General features: G+C 37.9%; 1 protein-coding gene across 3 annotated transcripts in view; it reads right to left on the minus strand.

Moving 5' to 3' along the window:
* Nucleotides 1–18,557, minus strand: part of ATL1 (atlastin GTPase 1) — an 86,093-nt gene that overhangs the window by 64,561 nt on the left and 2,975 nt on the right. For all 3 annotated transcript variants that reach the window (XM_068529754.1, XM_068529670.1, XM_068529822.1), the window contains exon 2: nucleotides 11,175–11,344. In XM_068529754.1, the coding sequence (XP_068385855.1) occupies nucleotides 11,175–11,208 (34 nt within the window). In that variant the 5' untranslated portion in view covers nucleotides 11,209–11,344. The remainder of the gene's footprint in view (nucleotides 1–11,174; nucleotides 11,345–18,557) is intronic.

An 18,557-nucleotide genomic window follows, 5' to 3' on the forward strand; every position in this document is an offset into this window, starting at 1 on the left:
ATCCAAAAGCATTGCATAAATGATTAAATGATGCCTCTAGAAGAACAATGTCATCATGATTAGGGCACTGTGTGTGTATATATATAAAATATATATACACATATATTTCATATGTTCATGTATATACATGAAAAGACTTCAATAGAAAGATAAGTAACTGATAAAAAGAAGAAATACTAATGGTTAATAGACACAGGGGGAAAAGTTAGGTCTTCTCAGTAATTAAAGAAATAATGCTAATTAAAAGGAGATAAACTTCTTAGCTTTTATAACTTGCAAAGGTTAAAAAATATATACACTCAGAGTTGGAAACATTAAAAAACACTAAAAAAATATATATACCCTTTAATGAAACAATTCAATTTCTAGGAATTTATCCTAAGGAAATTATCAGGATTGTGCGTATGTATTTACCTACATAAAGGTTCATTACAGCATTATTTATATAACAAAAAATTGGAAACAATCTAAATCCCTAACTCTAGGGTACTGTAAATAAATTATGTCACAGCTATACTATGCAAAATATGGAGCCATTTGAAAGCATGTTATAGAAAAATACCTAATCATGAGAAAATATGTTCACATATTTTAAGAAAAAAAAGCAGATGGGAGTGTAATCCCCATTAAGGAAAACAAATCCTCATGCAGTTATAGTATTTGTTTTCTAAGGAACTGTCTCATCCTTTAATCACCTCTGAGTCAGCTATTTTGAAAATGAGTGGCTACTCTTTCTGCTGAATATTGTCTGTGTCATGCTCAGGTCTATCTCCACCATTCTAAGCTCTTCTTTTTTTTTTATTTAGCCACTGTTTCTTCTTTTTTTTTAATTATTATTTTATCTTTATTTATTTATTTTGGCTGCATTGGGTCTTTGTTGCTGTGTGCGGGCTTTCTCTGGTTGTGGTGGCAGGGGGGCTACTCTTCGTTTTGGTGTGCAGGCTTCTCATTTCGGTGGCTTCCCTTGTTGTGGAGCACAGGCCCTAGAGCGCGCAGGCTTCAGCAGTTGCCGTGCGTGGGCTCAGTAGTTGTGGCTCGTGGGCTCTAGAGTGCAGGCTCAGTAGCTGTGGTACACGGGCTTAGTTGCTCCGTGGCATGCGGCATCTTCCTGGACCAGGGGTCAAACCCGTGTCCCCTGCATTGGCAGGCGGATTCGTAACCACTGTGCCACCAGGGAAGTCCCTCTAAGCTCTTCTTTACATTGCAGAGACTGGAACTGTGGAAACTACAGTACTACAATTCTTACAATCCCTTCTTAGCAGGGTTCTGGTTTAGACTTTGCCCATGAAAGGCACTCATGACATTCGGAGGCAAGAGTGAAGATGAAACCTTTACTGCCTTCTAACAGAGTGGACAGATATGTGAGCAGCTATGTGAGCACCTATGAGGCTTGCAGCACATGCCAAAAGGAACAGAACTGCAACAATTCACAGACAGTAGCCAACATTTTGAAGGTACTTTCAAAGAAGTATGTGCCTGGACCTTTGGAGTGGGAAGAAAGTGTAAGAATATTTGGTCCCATGTGAATGCTTACCAAGGGGCATTTACTGTAGAGGAAGCTCTCAAAAATCAGATGGACAAGGTGACTGACTCATTTTGTGAACGTCAGTCAGCCTCCTACTCCAGCCACTCCTGCTCAGTAGGCCCATAGACTAAAACAGCAAATGACGTATGAAGCATCTATATTAGTATCAGACAAAATAGACTTTGGGGCAAAAAGCAATACTCAGGAGAAAGAGGTTCACTACATAAAAATAAAAGGCTCAGTTCATCAGGAAGATGTAACAAGTCCACATTTGTGTGCACCTAACAACTTAGCTCAAGGTCCATAAACAAAGCTTAAGGGAATATTAAGGGAAAATTGGCAAATCCACTGTCATGTTTTAAAACATCTCTCAGAATTTTAAAGTATCTATCAGATATCAGTATCTGGTAGATCAAGCAGTCCAGAAATCAGTTAGAGTTTGAAAGATATGAACAATACATTTAATAAGCTTGAGCTAACAAACATATATAGCACACTGCATCAAAAATTAGTAAACAAAAAGTGCTTTTCAAACCTACATGGAATATGTATAAAAATTAAACACGTAGTAGGACATAAAACAAGTTTCAACAAAGTTCACACCAGGTATTCTATAAACCTGAACTGCCCAATATTGCAGCCACTAGCCACATGTGGCTGTTTAAATTAATTAAAATTAAATAAAATTAAGTGTTTGGTCCTCATTCTCACTGGCCATACTTCAAATACTCAAAAGACACATGGCTAGAGGCTACCATATTGGACAGTATAGATACAGAACATTTCTATCAGCATAGTAAATGGTGCTACTGTACAACATATTCTCTGACTAGAATAAAATTAAGTATGAAATCAATATCAACTAAAATATAATTTAGAGATCCATACTTTCTGTATATTCACAGGTAAAGAAAGAAATCATTGTGGACATTTAAAATACTTCAAACTGACTGAGATTGAATCTACTGCATATCAACACATATAGAATACAGCAAAATTGATATTTAGAGAAAACCTATAGCCCTAAATGCATATATTAGAAAAGAAGGCAAGCTCAAAATAAATGAGCTCAGTATCCAACTTTTTTTTTTAAGTTAAAAAGAGAATATAGAATGAAACCAAAGAAAGTACAAGAAGGAAATGACAGAGATGCACAGAAATTAGGTAAATATAAAAGAAAAAAAGGAGAGATTAACAATAAAAGATATAATAAGGAAGATACAGATAAAATTAAGCAGAGAAAATAACAGAAAATTAAGAACAATCTCATGCCAAGTTGACAAAATGGACCGATTCCAAGAAAAATATAAATTACTAAATCTGACTCAAGAAGAAATAGAAAGCTTTAATTGTTCTATAACCAATACAGAAGTTGAATCAATAGTTCAAAATCTTACTAAAAGAAGACAGGAGGTCCAGATGGTTTAATAGATTAGTTTTCCCACACTGGATCATTCTAATCTCACATAAACACTTCTAGAGAATCAAAAAGAAAAGAAAAAAAATTTCCCCCCACTCATTTTATAAAGTTAATATAACCTTGATACCAAAGTCAGAAAAGGAAAGTATAAAAAAAGAAAATTAGTTGTAAACATGCTTGGAAATATCTTTAAAAGATTAGCAAATCCAGCAATGTATTTAAAAAGGTAATACAGTAGGTCTAGCCTGGGTTTATTCCAGGAATGCAAGATCACTTCAACAAAGATCTTTTAATATAATTAAACACATTAAAAAATTAAAGAATAAAAGCCATATGATTATTTCAATAATTACAGAAAAAGCAGTCATTATAATTCAATATGCAGTGATGAGGTTTTAAAAAAATATTACTTAGGAATAAAGGAGAACATTCTTAATCTGATTAAGACAGGAAAAAGACATAATAGACAAAGATTAAAAGGAATGAACAAAGCAATAACTACTGCAGATGATAGGTTTCTTTATGTAGAAAACCCTAAAAAATCAAGGCAATTTAGCTGAATTAATAAGACAGTTTAATAAGGTTCCTAGATATAAGATAAATATGTAAAAGCCGATTACATTTTATATACTATTAATAGCCGAATATATATACACAGTTGATATTTGAACAACACAGGTTTGAATTGCGCAGGTCCACTTACACGTGGATTTTTTTCAATAAATACACAGTTGGCCCTCCATACTGGCAGGTTCTGCATCAGTGGATTCAACCAACTGTGAATCATACACTATGTTTACAATTCGTGGTTGGCTGACTCTGCCTAAGCAGAACCCACAAATACAAAGGGCAGACTATAGGACTTGAGCATCTGTGGGTTTTGGCATCTGCAGAAGGTCCTGGAACCAATCCCCCACAGATACTGAGGGATGATTGTAATAGGGGAAAAAAATCATAACAACAAAAAATGTAAGGAACATAAGAGCAAAACTAACAAATGATAAGCAGGCCATTCAAGGAGAGTTTTTAAACTACTGCAAGACATCAAGAAACAAAAGCTAAATAAATGAAGGAATATGCCACGTACATGGATAGGAATATTTAATATAGTAAAAATCTTGATTCTATCAAATTAATCTACAAATTGGATGCAATTTTAATTTTAAAAATCCCAACTGGGCTTTCCAAAGAACTTGAAAGCCAAAAGCCAAGAATAAAGAACAAGAAAAAGCTATAAGGCATATAGAAAATAAAGAGCAAAATGACAGAAGTAAATCCCTCCTTATCAGTAAGTTACATTAATGTAAATGGATTCAGCTCTCCAATCAAAAGACAGAGACTGGTATAATGAATAAAAAAAAATATGATCCAGCTACATGTTGTCTATAAGAGATTCACTTTGGATCCAAAGACACAAATAGGTTGAAAGTGAAAGGATGGAAAAAGATATTCCAATTCTAATGGTAAGCAAAGGAGAACAGCAGTGGTTATATTAATATGCGGACAAAATAGACTTTAACTCAAAAAGTTGAAACAAAGAGGGACATTATATATTAATAAAGGTTCAATGCAGCAAGAAGATATAACAATTATAAACATTTATACATTTAATAACAGGCCATCAAAATATGTGAAGTGTTAAGTTGGAGACTTCAATACCCCACACTCATAATGGATAGAACAATCAAATAGAAGATAGGCAAGGAAATAGAGAATCTGAACAACACAGTAAATCAACTAGGTCTAACAGACTTATATAGAACATTCTACCCAACAACAGAATACACATTCTTCTCAAGTATATATAGGACATTCTCCAGGATAGATCATATGCTAGACCACAAGATTATATGCTAGACCACAAATTAAGTCTCAGTGGATTTTTAAAAGATAGATATCATATAAAAAATATCTTCTCTAACCCATAGTGGAATTAAGTTAGAGATGAGTAACAGAAGTAAAACTGGAAAATTCACAAATCTGTGGAAATTAAGCAGCACACTCATAAACATCCAGTGAATCAAAGAAGAAATAAACAAGAGAAATTAGGAAATGAAATGCAAATAAAAACTACAATGAGATACCACCTCACACCTATCAGGATGACTACTATTCATAAAAACAGAAAAGAACAAGTGCTGGTGAGGATGTAGAGGAATTACAACCCTTGTGCACTATTAATGGGAAAGTAAAATGGTACAGCCACTGTGGAATACAGTATGAAAGTTCCTCAAAAAATTAAAACTATAACTACATGATTCAGCAGTTCTACTTCTAGGTATATACCCAAAGAATTGAAAGCAGGTCTCAAAGAGATGTATTTGAACACCCATGTTCATAATAGCGTTATTTACAGATGCCAAAATGTAGAAGCAACGTGTTTATTGACAGATGGATGGATAAGCAAAATGTGGTATATACAGTCAATGAAATGTTACTCAGTTTTAAAAAGGAAGAAAATTCTGACATATGCTACAACATGGATGAAACTTAAGGACACTATGCTAAGTGAAATAAGCCAGTCATAAAAAGACAAATACTTGATTCCACTTATATGAGATACTTAGAGTAGTCAATATCACAGAGGCAGAAAGCAGAATGATGGTTGCCAGGGGCTGGGGGAGGAGGGAATGGGGAGTTAGTGTTTAATGGGTACAGATGCTTTGCAAGATGAAAAGAATTCTGGAGATGGATGGCAGTGGTGGTTGTACAACAACATGATGTACTTAGCACTACTGAGCTGCACACTTAAATATGGTTAAGATGGTAAATTTTATGTTATGTGTATTTTACCACAATTTTAAAAAAATGAAAAAAAAGAGACATGCAAAATTTTAAAACCAAATATTATAGGAGAAAATTTTATAACTTTGAGGTAGAGGAAGATTTCTTAAAACACAAAGAGCACAAACCATAAAGGAAAATATTAAATTGACTATTTTTAAATATAAAATTTCTGTTTACTAAAATATACCATCAAGAGAGCAAAGTCACATCACAAAGTAGCAAAGGACAAATAACCTGAAAAACGATCAGCAAAGGGCAAACAGGCAGAGTAGGAAATAGTAATGGTTATTAAATGTATGAAAATATACTCGCACCTCATTGGTAACCAGTAAAACACAGATTTAAACCATAGTGAGATATCATTTCACATCTATTATAATACCAAGTGTGGGTATTATAAGTAAACAAAATACTTTGTGGAAAAATGTATATGCTAGATTCCATTTATTTTAGGTTCTTAGAAATGTAAAACTAAATAATATATAATTTAGTGATATATGTTACATATATACACATATACATATATATTATATATATAACATATATATAATATATATGTTATATATATATTATATATATATATATAAAATGATCAGGAAATGAGAAACACCAAATTTATGAAAGTATTTATAAGGAGACGTTGCCATAAAGGAGGGGCACCCAAGCAGTGTCAAAATATTGATAAAGTTCTATTTTTTCAGCTGGGGAGGGGGGATACAGGTGCTCATTATTATACTTTTTAAAACTGAACATCTATGTTTTATTTTTCTTTTGTATATATAGACATTTTTATAGAATAATTTTTATGTAAAAGAGCCTCCAAATTTTAAAATATGCAACTATTTTTTATGACTAAAGTTTCTCACAGTAAATCATTTTCCTGATGATCACAGGTTATACTTACAGTCTAGTCACTGGTTTCTAAAGATAATAAAGGCTACAGAGTTTGAAATGGAGGAAAGATATAACCCAAGAGCCATCAAGACAAAGTAAACAGATACAAAGTATAAAATATATATATATATGAAAAAATATGTAGGGAAGGCAAATTAAATTAGAATAATGTGGAGGGAAGAGTCTGTAGGGGAAGTACATGTATGACCCAATAGAAATTTTATTTTGTTTCAGGAGGAACAGATATATAGAAAATGAGGCAAGTACAAGGGGACACAGGGTCTCATTTCAAGGAAAACAGAATACAGCCAATTGGAAAAGAAAGATCAGGAGATTACTATAATCAAGGTTGTTTTTAACCTTTCCTCAAAAAACAAAAACAGAAACCTAAAAATTAATTTTCAACAAATGCCTTTTCAATAAATAGACATTTCCTACACTTACTGAGAAGCTAAGAGTTTTTTTTAAAGGGGCAGGAAAAGCTGACACTTTAGTGCAAATATTCTTCTTCTAAAGCAATATTGCACCAACAGTTTCTGTTATATTGCAGAAAACTCAAATTTCCAGGTGGTATCCCAAGTTTTTAAGCAACTGTGATTATCAGAAACAAATAAATAAAAACGGGTACACTTCTGTTTTGTTTCTGGGAGTACTTAAACTCTAAGCCCAACATTGAAATAATGCTTTCTGGGCTACTGCTTCTGATATTCATCTGTCTCCTTTGTCTTCCATACTAGCATATTCTTTGCCTTCTTTTCTAGTCCAAAGCGATCAAGTTTATAGAGCACTGATTTCTTATACCAGCTTAAGCCTAGACAGGCTTGTTGTGGCACCTATTGGATTCTATTTTAATTCCTTGTCCTCATCACATGGACCAGGTAAACAAACAACCCTTAATTTAAATCCTAGGTCTATAACATAAATTATCAAACCTCTGGGAAGTTACACTCTCTGAGTCTCAGATTCCTTATATATTAAAATAAGGATAATAATGCCTACCTTTTAAGGATTGACTTTTAAATGCTTAAATTTATTCAAACTTCTAGTTCAGTGTAGATTCAGGTACAGGTGGTGGGATTCTCAGTTTTGGAAGCACAGATTTGCTTCCCAGTTGTATGTATGGGTATGATCCTCAAACACCACCCAACTCTGGGTGTCAGCAGAGATGCTTTTCTGTTTTCTAGCTTCCATGGCCCCTGTAGGACCTAACAGCTCTCTGACCACTCAGATAAAAATAATACCTGTTATTGGTCCTATACGGCCCTTATCTGAACTTTAGGTCCCCCGTACAAATTTTGCAAGTATCTCTCTTGCCCTTTTCTTGGAAATCCTATATTTTCCAATTCTGGATAGTTTAGCTTTCCCCTCTGCCCTTTGATTTCTAACTCGTCTGAAAAGTATGTGTTTAGCTAGATGATAAGGTCAGTTTACTGTCTTCCTTTCTAAGCTATCACCTGAGTTTTTTTCTCAGCAGAGACCTCTGCCTTCTATGAGGGCCTGTTTTCTCTATTAACCTCACACCATGCCCCATTAAACATAAAAACATTCCATAGCATTATGTTATAGAAAATAAATTAGAAGACAACTCTAGGTTCTAATCTCAGTCCTTTAACTTACTAAATACTATGTGACTTTCACCAAGTTATTTAACCTACCTGAGACTCAGTTTTTTCATCTGCAAACAGGGAATATGTCTTGACAACTTAGGAGGCTAAAGATCAAATGCAATAATGCAGATGAATGTGTCTTTAAAACTATAGTTCTGGGGCTTCCCTGGTGGCACAGTGGTTGAGAATCTGCCTGCCAATGCAGGGGACACGGGTTCGAGCCCTGGTCTGGGAAGATCCCACATGCCACGGAGCAACTGAGCCCGTGAGCCACAACTACTGAGCCTGCGTGTCTGGAGCCTGTGCTCCGCAAGAAATGAGGCCACGATAGTGAGAGGCCTGAGCACCGCGATGGGGAGTGGCCCCCGCTCGCCGCAACTAGAGAAAGCCCTCGCACAGAAACGAAGACCCAACACAGCCAAAAATAAATAAATAAATAAATAAATTTATTAAAAAAAAAAAAACTATAGTTCTCAACAGTGTGGAAAGTATTATCCATTCAACAAAATACTGGCGATGGCAAAAAAATCAAGTCAAACTGCCAGAGTTGGAGTCCTAGCTCTATTATTTACCTTTTAATATGTAAAATGAGGATTATAATACCTACTTCATATGATATTAGCTCAGTGATGTTAGTTATTATTGTTATTATTAAATGCCTATTACATGTTAGGCATTGTACTAGATGCTGGTAATAAAATGGAATCAAGACAGACATGGCTAACATCTTTGCCAAAAACTTCTACTATGTCCTACTCCATATGCTACATTTTCTAAGTCATGTATGTCATCTACACTTTACAGCAAAGAAAAATCTGAGTAGTAAAGCATTTCCATAGAGCATCAAGATAAGACCCCACAGTTCCACTATTTCTTTTCTGTGAAATTTCCAGTGAACACGTAGTAACTGTGGTATTTCTTTTCTTAATTCATCACTTGACTCAAAACTCTTTTCATGACTTCTGGGTAAACTGCCTAGAATACGTTTCTATCAAATGTAAATAAGACAGTGTTTCTGAAGGTAACATCCAAAGACGATCTGCTTCTCAATCACCTAAAATGCTAATAAAAGGCAGATTCCTAGACCTTATTTCAGACGTATTGATTCAAAAGCTCTGGCTGGAAGATGTGGGAATCTGCATTTCTAATAAGTTCCCAGTGTGATTTTTATGCAAATCCCATTTGAGAACCACATTCTCAAGAAAGAAAAAACCTCCACTACATAAGAAATTTATAACCAAAGGCAATACTGAAAAATAATGATCCAAAGCTTCGTGAAGGAGAAAAATTTTAATCGTCAGAATAAATTTTCACATGCCTGTCTCTTAACAGGGTTGAGTCAACAGTGCACAGACACACCTTAACTGTGACTGTTCAAGAAACTCCTATTCTGGAGGCCAAGGGAAAGGATGGAACGGGGACACTCTGAAAAACTTTACCGATATTTCAGAAGACGCAAACAAAACGGTGTTATTGCAGTAGTCACGCCTACTAAAATTGGGATTTGGTGACAACAGAAAATGGAACCGATTTCTCTTAAACTCAGACAACTAAAGACAGACCTCCCTGCTCCAACTCCCCACATCTACCATCAACCTTGGATAATCTCTCAAATGTAGACTTTGTCTACTTGGGAGTTAAGCTGGTCCTGTGACCAATCAGAGGCAAGGAAAAATATGATCTCTTGATAAAAGATAATCAATTTTCATAAAAGATAACCAAAATGACTAATGAAAATTTAAATTTATACCTCTCAATCTGATGGACAGTTATAGAAGAGATCTCACTGAGACACGGAAGAGAGTCAATCAAGGAGCTCTGAACTCCTAGTGCCTGTAAACTTTCCAAATAACAATTCAAAGCTAATGAACAAACTACTTCTCTGCCCACTACGCCACACTGGTCTGAGATCTGCTCTGGTGCAGATAATAAAATGCCCTAAGATGGCAGTGGGTTCACTGTGACTGGAAGAAGTCGGGAGCCCAAAGAGGAAAAAGACGCCCAACCTGCCCACACTAACCGTCCGTCCGCACCCAGTATGGAGCAGCAGAGCGGGCGGGGCTGCGATTTCTCTCGCATCACTGCGCTCTCTCTTCTCCGCCTGCGTGAGCGCCGCCCTCCCACTCGCGGCGTGAACCCACTGGGCCTAGCCTTTCCTTCCCCCTCCCCTCGGCCTGATGCTGAATCATGAGCCCTGTATCTCCAAAAGGTAAAATCTAAGAACAATGCCACCCTTAGGGCCGGCCTGAATGGGGTACCAGGTCGGGGTGGGGCGGAAGGCTGGAAACCACAACTTTGCTCCCCTTCTTCCCAAATTCCCCACCCAACCCCCAGATGAAAATGAGTACCGCAGCCTCAGGGGATTCCCAAGCGGCACCCCTTCTCAGGCGTCGCTCGGGTTGGCAACGGTCAGACCTGGGCCCGGCGCGCTCCGCCTCATTGTTCCAACGCTGCCTACCAGCCCGCCCGCCCTCCTGCCCGAAGTCCGAGCCCTGCAAGGCCGGGGAGCTCGCAGCTCGTGGGGAAGGTGTGGGCGATCTCCGCCCCTCTCCTGTAACCACCGCCCCCTGCCCACCACCCTCGCCCTTCCTGCCAACCTCCTTTCGCTAAAGCGGAACCAGCGAGTTCCCCGGAGGCGACCGGGTGGGTGCTGTCCAAATGCTGGGAGGAGGAGGACTGGGGTGGGGAGGGTGGGGAGAAGCGAGAGTCTCCGGCCTGCGCTCGGCTGCAGCCTTCGCCCCACCGCCCCACAGCGAGATGCCGGTTCCACGGGTCCCGCTCGGCCACGGTTCCTCCCGCCCGACAGGGAGCCGCTCGGCGGTGGCCATCTCCCAGCCCTGGATGCTGGCGCCGAGCAGCCCTTGGCCCTCCTCGTCTCCAGAAGCAGAAGGCGGAGGGCGCGTCCCCGTGCAGGCTGCAGAAGTCACCATATGCTACTCACCCCAACTGTTTCTGTCCCTGCGGTTCTTGGCCATGGTGGTCCGGGGACTGGTGGCGGTGGGGCGCTGTCACGGCGCTCGCTCTTCCCCCGGCCGCAGGTTGCTGGCGGTGGGAGGCTCTGTGCCTGCGCTGGGCGCAGTTCACTCAGACTCTGAGGATGTTGCTGTGGCGCTGGTGGGAAGGAGTGGGGAGGAGAAGGGAGGAGAAAGGGATGAACCAAGCTCAGCATCACAAGCCCAAGTTCACACAAATACCAGCGTCACACCCTCCCTACCTCAGCCCACCCCCAGAGCCTGAAGACAGTGACAATGTACTGCAACATTTTCGATGGAAAAAACATACAAATAAACAGCACCCCCTTACACACTCAAAGAATTTAACAGCATTATACAGTCAGAAATAACACAAGCCAATATACTGCATGATTCTGTATGTTCAAATACCTGTTTCCTAGACCAGTTACATATTAGTAGAAACATGCTGGCAACATTTATATAGCCAAAGAAATTTTAAAAATCTGCATTTATCTACCAGGTACCATTCCCCCCCCTAATTTAAAAGCAAGGTCACATTAGTAAAGAGGGTATCATGCATTCTTGTACCTGTATACTGAACAGGCCTGTCTTTTAAAATTAGGATATCAAATTTAGATTAAGATCAAGATAAATGAAAGCTGGAGATTCACCATAATCTGTAACTGACTCCATTCTAGAGGGCAAAATTTCCCACTAGATGTGCAGAGATATCATCTGGCATTATACTGACAAATATTCTAAGTAAAGTCTTACTACATAGTCTGGAAGAGCCTTGGCCATAACAAAGGTTGCAGGCAATTTTGAAAGCAAACGGCAGTAAATACTTTAAAAAAACATTCTCAATCTCTCCCTTTTCACTGGTTTCTTCCTCTTTCCCTATAAACTTAATTTTCAATGTCCTAGAAACACTGTCCCTTCATGCTACCTGACCCTCAAGATACCATCATCCCATTCCTCACCTCCTCACACAGTTTTCACCTGCATTTGGTTGTTGCCCATACTCTACACAGATCAGTTCTGCCTAGAAGATTATTGCTAGCTTCTTAATTACCAGATCCTTGGTCTCTGTTTACTCCTCATCATAAGCAACTCTTCACTCTGTGTGCCCTCAATGTAATTTACTATGATGGCTTCAGACAGGACCTCCATCCATGCTGTTGATTCCCAAATCTACTCTTCTAGTCTGAAGCTCTCTTGAGGAGAGATAATCATCATTCCAGAGCTGAATTTATAACTGCCTGAGGTCATCTTCACTTTGTTTTCCTACTGACACTTCAAAATCAATATGTCAAAAACCAAACTCTCTCACTCACCACTGCCAAATCTTATGCATTTCATATTTCAGTTAATGGTTCTATGACCTCAGAACACTGTAAACAAAGTTTTCATTATGGTTTTAAAGGAGACTGTGTTCAACAGAGTTGCATTCCCTAAACACTAATGAGACAACATAGGAAGATAGAAATTAACTCACCCCATACCTACAAACCAAATTCATTAAATAAAAAGAAGCGTGTTCTGCTTTTCTTGTATTTCTTTACTATAATTCTCAGCTCACATTCTAGTCCGACAATCCCTTTCAGGTGAATCCCATTAAAAAAGAGTACAGTAGATTCCACCCCAAAAATGTTATATATGTAATTCAGTATCTATTCCTAATTGAAAAAGAAACTTATCTTTAAAAAACCCTTTTTCTGTTGTAATCTGTGAGATAATACTTGAGACTGTGTGAATGTCTTGGCCAAGAACTTTTCATCCAATGGTTTTTAGCATCCACTGACATCCTTGCCTGAACTGACTTTACATTAGTGATTTTAAAATAATTATACCATTTCTTTTACATTCTACATTTAGTAGTTGGCATTTCTTCTGCCACCTTTGTTTGTTGAGTACCACTATCCACTTCATGGATTCATAAAATCTAAAAAAACTTCACTGTATCATTTACCATCATTATTCTTTCTAATGCTCAAATTGCCCTAAACTTGACCAATGGTAGCCCCTTCAAGTTAACACCTGTGTCCTTTTAACATGTCCTATTTGTCTTTGATCATTTTCCTTGTTTTCTGGCACAAGAAAATGTTTCAAGCTTCCCTTGTATTTTCCCTGCCTCAGAACTAGGATTAACTGGTCCTCCAAGAAACTCTGGCTGCTTTTAATGAGAAAAGGAATTTAGAAACCAAGATCTGAATGCTAGCTGTGCTCACTGCTAGCTGGAATTTCACTGTTTCTAGACTCTTTCAGTGGACATTGTTAGAACACATTTATTTTTTAAAACCATAAGTTTAATCTACTCTAAAGAAATACCTCCAACAGTATGAAAATACATACATACAGAGTAATTTATTGCAGCATTTTTGTTATTGCAATATGTTGGAAATAACCTAAATGCCCATATATAGAAGAGTGGTTAAATACACTATAATACATGTGCAAAATGGAATACTATGTAGCTATAAAAAAGAATACAGAAGATCTTTATGAACTGATAAATACTGATTTCCAGAATACACTGTTAAATGGAAAAAAAAAACCCCAAAGCACAAATACTTTACCCATCCTGTAAGAAAGAAAAGCATATAAAAAATGTATGTGCTCCTCTGTGCAAAAGAAATACAGGATAAACCAGAAACCAATGAGATAAGTTATCTATAGGAGATGAGTGAGAATAGGATGGAAGCAATGGAAGAATGGGAATAGGGTAGCAAGGATTAGGAGGACTGATGTTTCTCTAAGCGTAACCTTTTCATAAAGCCCTGACTGTTAGAACCATGGCAATGTTTCACATTCTCCAAAATAAATAACTAAAATCAATCATGGTGGGATGAATTGGGAGATTGGGATTGACATATATACATTAATATGTATAAAATAGATAACTAATAAGAACCTGCTGTATAAAAAATAAATTAATTAAATTTTAAAAAATAAATCAATCAGGATATGGGGCTAGGGGTGGAAGGAACTCAAAATGGAATTACAAACAGTAAAAAAAAAAAAAAAAAATAGTGAACCTAACTATATTACAGGGGAATAACATAACTACACTGAAGTGCTTTCTAATCCTTAGGAGCTTTAGAAAATAGTATTTTGATTGTATGCTGTAAGACTAAAGACAAAAACTGTATACAAGTATTGCTCTTTAGTTCATAATTTTTTTTTCTCCCAGGACATACGTGGGTTAGCAATTCTGAAATTATTTATGTTTGCAGTATAATTGCAGTAATTTGCAGTAATTTGCAGTATAAATATATCATGTGTAATCAGAGCCAGATTTCTTGCTTTTGGAGATGAAGTTATAATAAGGAGAGGGGAAGGACAGAATGAACCCTGTGGTGTTGAACTGGAATCTGAGGTATCAGTATGATACAGTAAAAACACAAATAGCAGAATTTTAAAAAAATGGGCAGAGGCTCTAAATAGACATTTCTCCATAGAAGATATACAAATGGCCAAGAAGCACATGAAAAGATTATTTAATGTTTTTAGTCACTAGGGAAATGCAAATCAAAATTTGAAAAACTACAATGAGACATCACCTCAGACTGTAACCAAAAAGAAAGACAATAAAAAGTGTTGGTGAGGATGTGGAGAAACTGGCACTGCTGGTGGGAATATAGCCACTTTGGAAAACAGTCTGGCTGCTTCTCAAAAAGTCAGATATAGAGTTACCAATTGGCCCAGCAATTCCACTCATAGATATATACCCAAAAGAAATGAAAAACACATGTTCATGCAAAAACTTGTATAGGAATGTTCATAACAGCATTGTTTGTAGAAGCCAAAAGGTGGAAACAGCCTAAATACCAATAACTATCAATGGATAAACAAAATGTGGTATACCCATAAAATGGAATATTATTTAGCCATAAAAAGGAATGAAGTACTGATAAATACTACACCATGGATGAACCTTGAAAACATTATGCTAACTGAATGACGCCAATCACAAAGACCACGTATTGTATGATTCCGTTTATATAAAATGCCCCAAATTGACAAATCTATAGAGACAGATAGTAGATTAAAGGTTGCCTAAGGCTAGAGAGGGTGGGTGGGAGGTTGGGGAGAAATTGGGGAGCAATTGCTACTGAATACGAAGCTTCTTTTGGGGGTAATAAAAATGTTTTAAAATTGATTGTGAAATCAATTCTGTTCAACTCTGTGAATATACTAAAAATCACTTATTTATATAAATTGGTGAATTATATGGTATGTGAGCTATATCTCAATAAGGCTGTGTTTTAAAAGTCAAAGTCAAGTTTATTTTAAATCAGAAAAAAAGAAGAAAAGGTATTTGTACTTTAGTACTCTAGATCCTCTCTCCTCCTGACTCCTCTGGGATATTACTCCAAAAATTATTCCCTCCCTCCTATATCCTCAATTATTTTTTCTTCTATTGGTTCCTTCACCATGCTCATTTTCCCCAAAAAAACTCTCAATCAGGAGTTTTTCAGTAATCGATGATCCAACTTGCTCCTTCCCTCTATAACTAGCAATCTTGGAAAAGTATATCAGTCAGAATGCTTTTGGCTGTAACTCAAAATGGCTTAAATAAAAGGACATTTACTGTCACATAATTTTTTTGAAGACAGGTTGGTTCTATGGTGATTCATTCATCAGTGCAACATCATCATGGATTAGTTAGGATAAAGAATTGGCTGCTGTAAAAAAAAAACTACAGTGGCTTAAGACACTTATTTCTCTCTCATGGAAATAATCTGAGTGTAAGCCATCCAGGGCTAATATGGTGGCCTCTTTATACTTTCTTCCACCCTTAACTTGGGACTTCCATCATGTAATCCAAGATGGCTGCTTGGACATTCACATCCTCATTCCAGCCACGTAGAAGGGAAGAAAAGGAAGAAGTGGATATATCCAATCCGAGGGTACAACCCAGAAGTTGCACACATCACCTCACCTCAAATACCATTGACCATACATGTCCCATGCAGTTGATAAATGTACCATGTATTTAACTAAAATTTTGGGAATCTAATACCACAGAAAGAAGAGAAATGGATATCGGAGAATACAAGCAGACTATTTCACTAGGACCAAGATTGCATTCTACCATACTGTGTGTGGGCTTATTTTCTAATGCAGGCTCCTGCCATAGTTCCAAAACGGCATCTGCCATTCCAATCATCAGAGGCAGACAGCCATGCCTAGAGACAGAAAAAGGCATGTCTATGTCTTGTGTACCTTGTTAAAAAGCACTCCAGCAGGCTTTTCCTCATGTGTCATTGTCCACAATGGTCTAAGCCTAAACCATCCCCTTAACAAGAGGAATGAGGCTAGGCCAATCGACATTTACCCCCTAAGATTGGGGAAGGTCTCAGTCTCCTTTAATGGACATAGCCACTCAGAAAAGGTCCACAAAACTGTGGTTCTGATAATACAGAAAGAGGATCGTTTCTGAGCAGAATGCCCAAGGTCATAACCATAACTTCCATTTCCCCCTTACCCTCCACTAGTATCTCAGCTGGTAGGGCGATCCAAACGTTACTCCCATAGGATCCAAGTCCTTAGTGGTCTTATATTTACTGGATTGCTGCAGTTTCCCATTGTTCAGTAATTTTGGACATATGAAAACCAAGAGGTACCCTAGTGCATACCTGGGGTTCCAGATATAGTCCTTATTCTCTTTGTCGAGCAACAACCAATTTCCCCTTGGTAATTAAGACCAATCACCCCAACCCGTACAATGACCCCCTCTCTAACTGTTGGCTCAGTGGTCTGAACACCTCATATAGCCCAAGTGGTAGTGTCAGCTTCCTATTTAATGGAACTGTGACTGGGTTATCTGGGGAAAGTATCTGTCCCTTGCACACTAGGGCCTTCAGATCCACCAAGCCCGATGTTTTAGAGTCAAAGTTGTACAGACAAAAATTCTTCAAGTGAATTATTGGAATAATAAAAGGGTCACTCCTACCTCCACCCCCTGGTTCCTCGGCCCATGCATTCTGAATATGGGGTAGATGGCAATATATAGTGGCTACTGAGTTAAAACCTCACAGGGGTTATCTCTCAGCCAACTGATCCTTCAGCAGGACTTTCCTCCACTGTATCACACTAGATGCTTCTAAGTGATGGGTTTGAGGTAAGATCAGTTAATTTCATGGGCATGACTCCATTGCCACACTTCCTCATAGTAAAGTGAGCTTCTTGCTCAAATTTAATGTTGTTTGTGATACATAGTGATGAAATAAGGCATTCTGTAAGTCCATAATTGTGGTACTAGTAGAAGCTTTCCAAGCAGGGATGGTAAACCTGTATCTGGACTATGTATCTATTCCCATGAGGACAAACTGCTCTTCCCTCCATAATCAAAGGGACCTGGTTTAATTAAACTGCCACCAGGTAACTGACTGGTCTAAGGAATAGTACCTTACTAGGGTCACTGCAATGGCCTCTGCTGTAAGGAAGTTAAATACACCATAGAGGCAGTAACCGTATTACCCTTGGCAAGTGGAAGCCCGTGCCACTGAATCCGTGTTTAGCCTCCATTCGTATTGCCACATGGCCCCACTGAACTAGTACTAGGGTGACTAGGTAGAGGCTGACTGACATCCATAGGACAGATCATCTTGTATACCTGATTACTGGGACAGATGCTCTCTTGTGGGCAGTCAAATGGTTCACAGACATTTTCACATTCCGGGTTAATTTTGAGACTCCATCCATAATACATCTCCCACTGACTTCCTTATTTCTGATCATCTTCTTTCCAAGTTATTGCCAGCCTATTAATTACTGTGCATAAATCAGTATAGATCCATACCTCAGGCTATCTTTCATTCCTAACACAGAGGACAACCAGATGTTTTATTCAAAATTATACCCTCTGGGAAAATTTCTCTTCATCTCTATTTTTCAGGTCCACTTCACTATGAAGTAGGGCCACAATTCCGTGGGTGCTAGTGTATCATCCAGACCATTAATAAACCAGGCCCAAGCTTTTCCTTCCTCTGTTAAATGACCATGAGCCCAAAGATAGGTTCAAAAAAGGGTGGCAGAGAAGTAGGGGCAGGTACAGTGAAAGTTAGTCCATGTACTTTACTTGTGCCTTCCAGATCAGCTCAGGCCACCCCAGTATATACCTTTCCATTTGACAATGGAATTCTGCTGCCCATGTTCAATTTATGAGTCATCAGATAAAACCCAGTTCCTAAAGAGCAGTTCACAGCACAAAATCACTTAGAATCCTGTGGTCAGGTGTTTAGTATCTGCCGAGCCCTGGTAGCAAGCCAAGAGTTGCTTTTCAACTGAGCTGAATACAGGAACCCTGATATCAATTCTCATATAAACTTTAAAACCACCCTGGGGATCAAAGTTACATATCAGAT

This window comes from Eschrichtius robustus, chromosome 1, assembly GCF_028021215.1.
Source record: "Eschrichtius robustus isolate mEscRob2 chromosome 1, mEscRob2.pri, whole genome shotgun sequence".
NCBI classification, from domain to species: Eukaryota; Metazoa; Chordata; class Mammalia; order Artiodactyla; family Eschrichtiidae; genus Eschrichtius; species Eschrichtius robustus.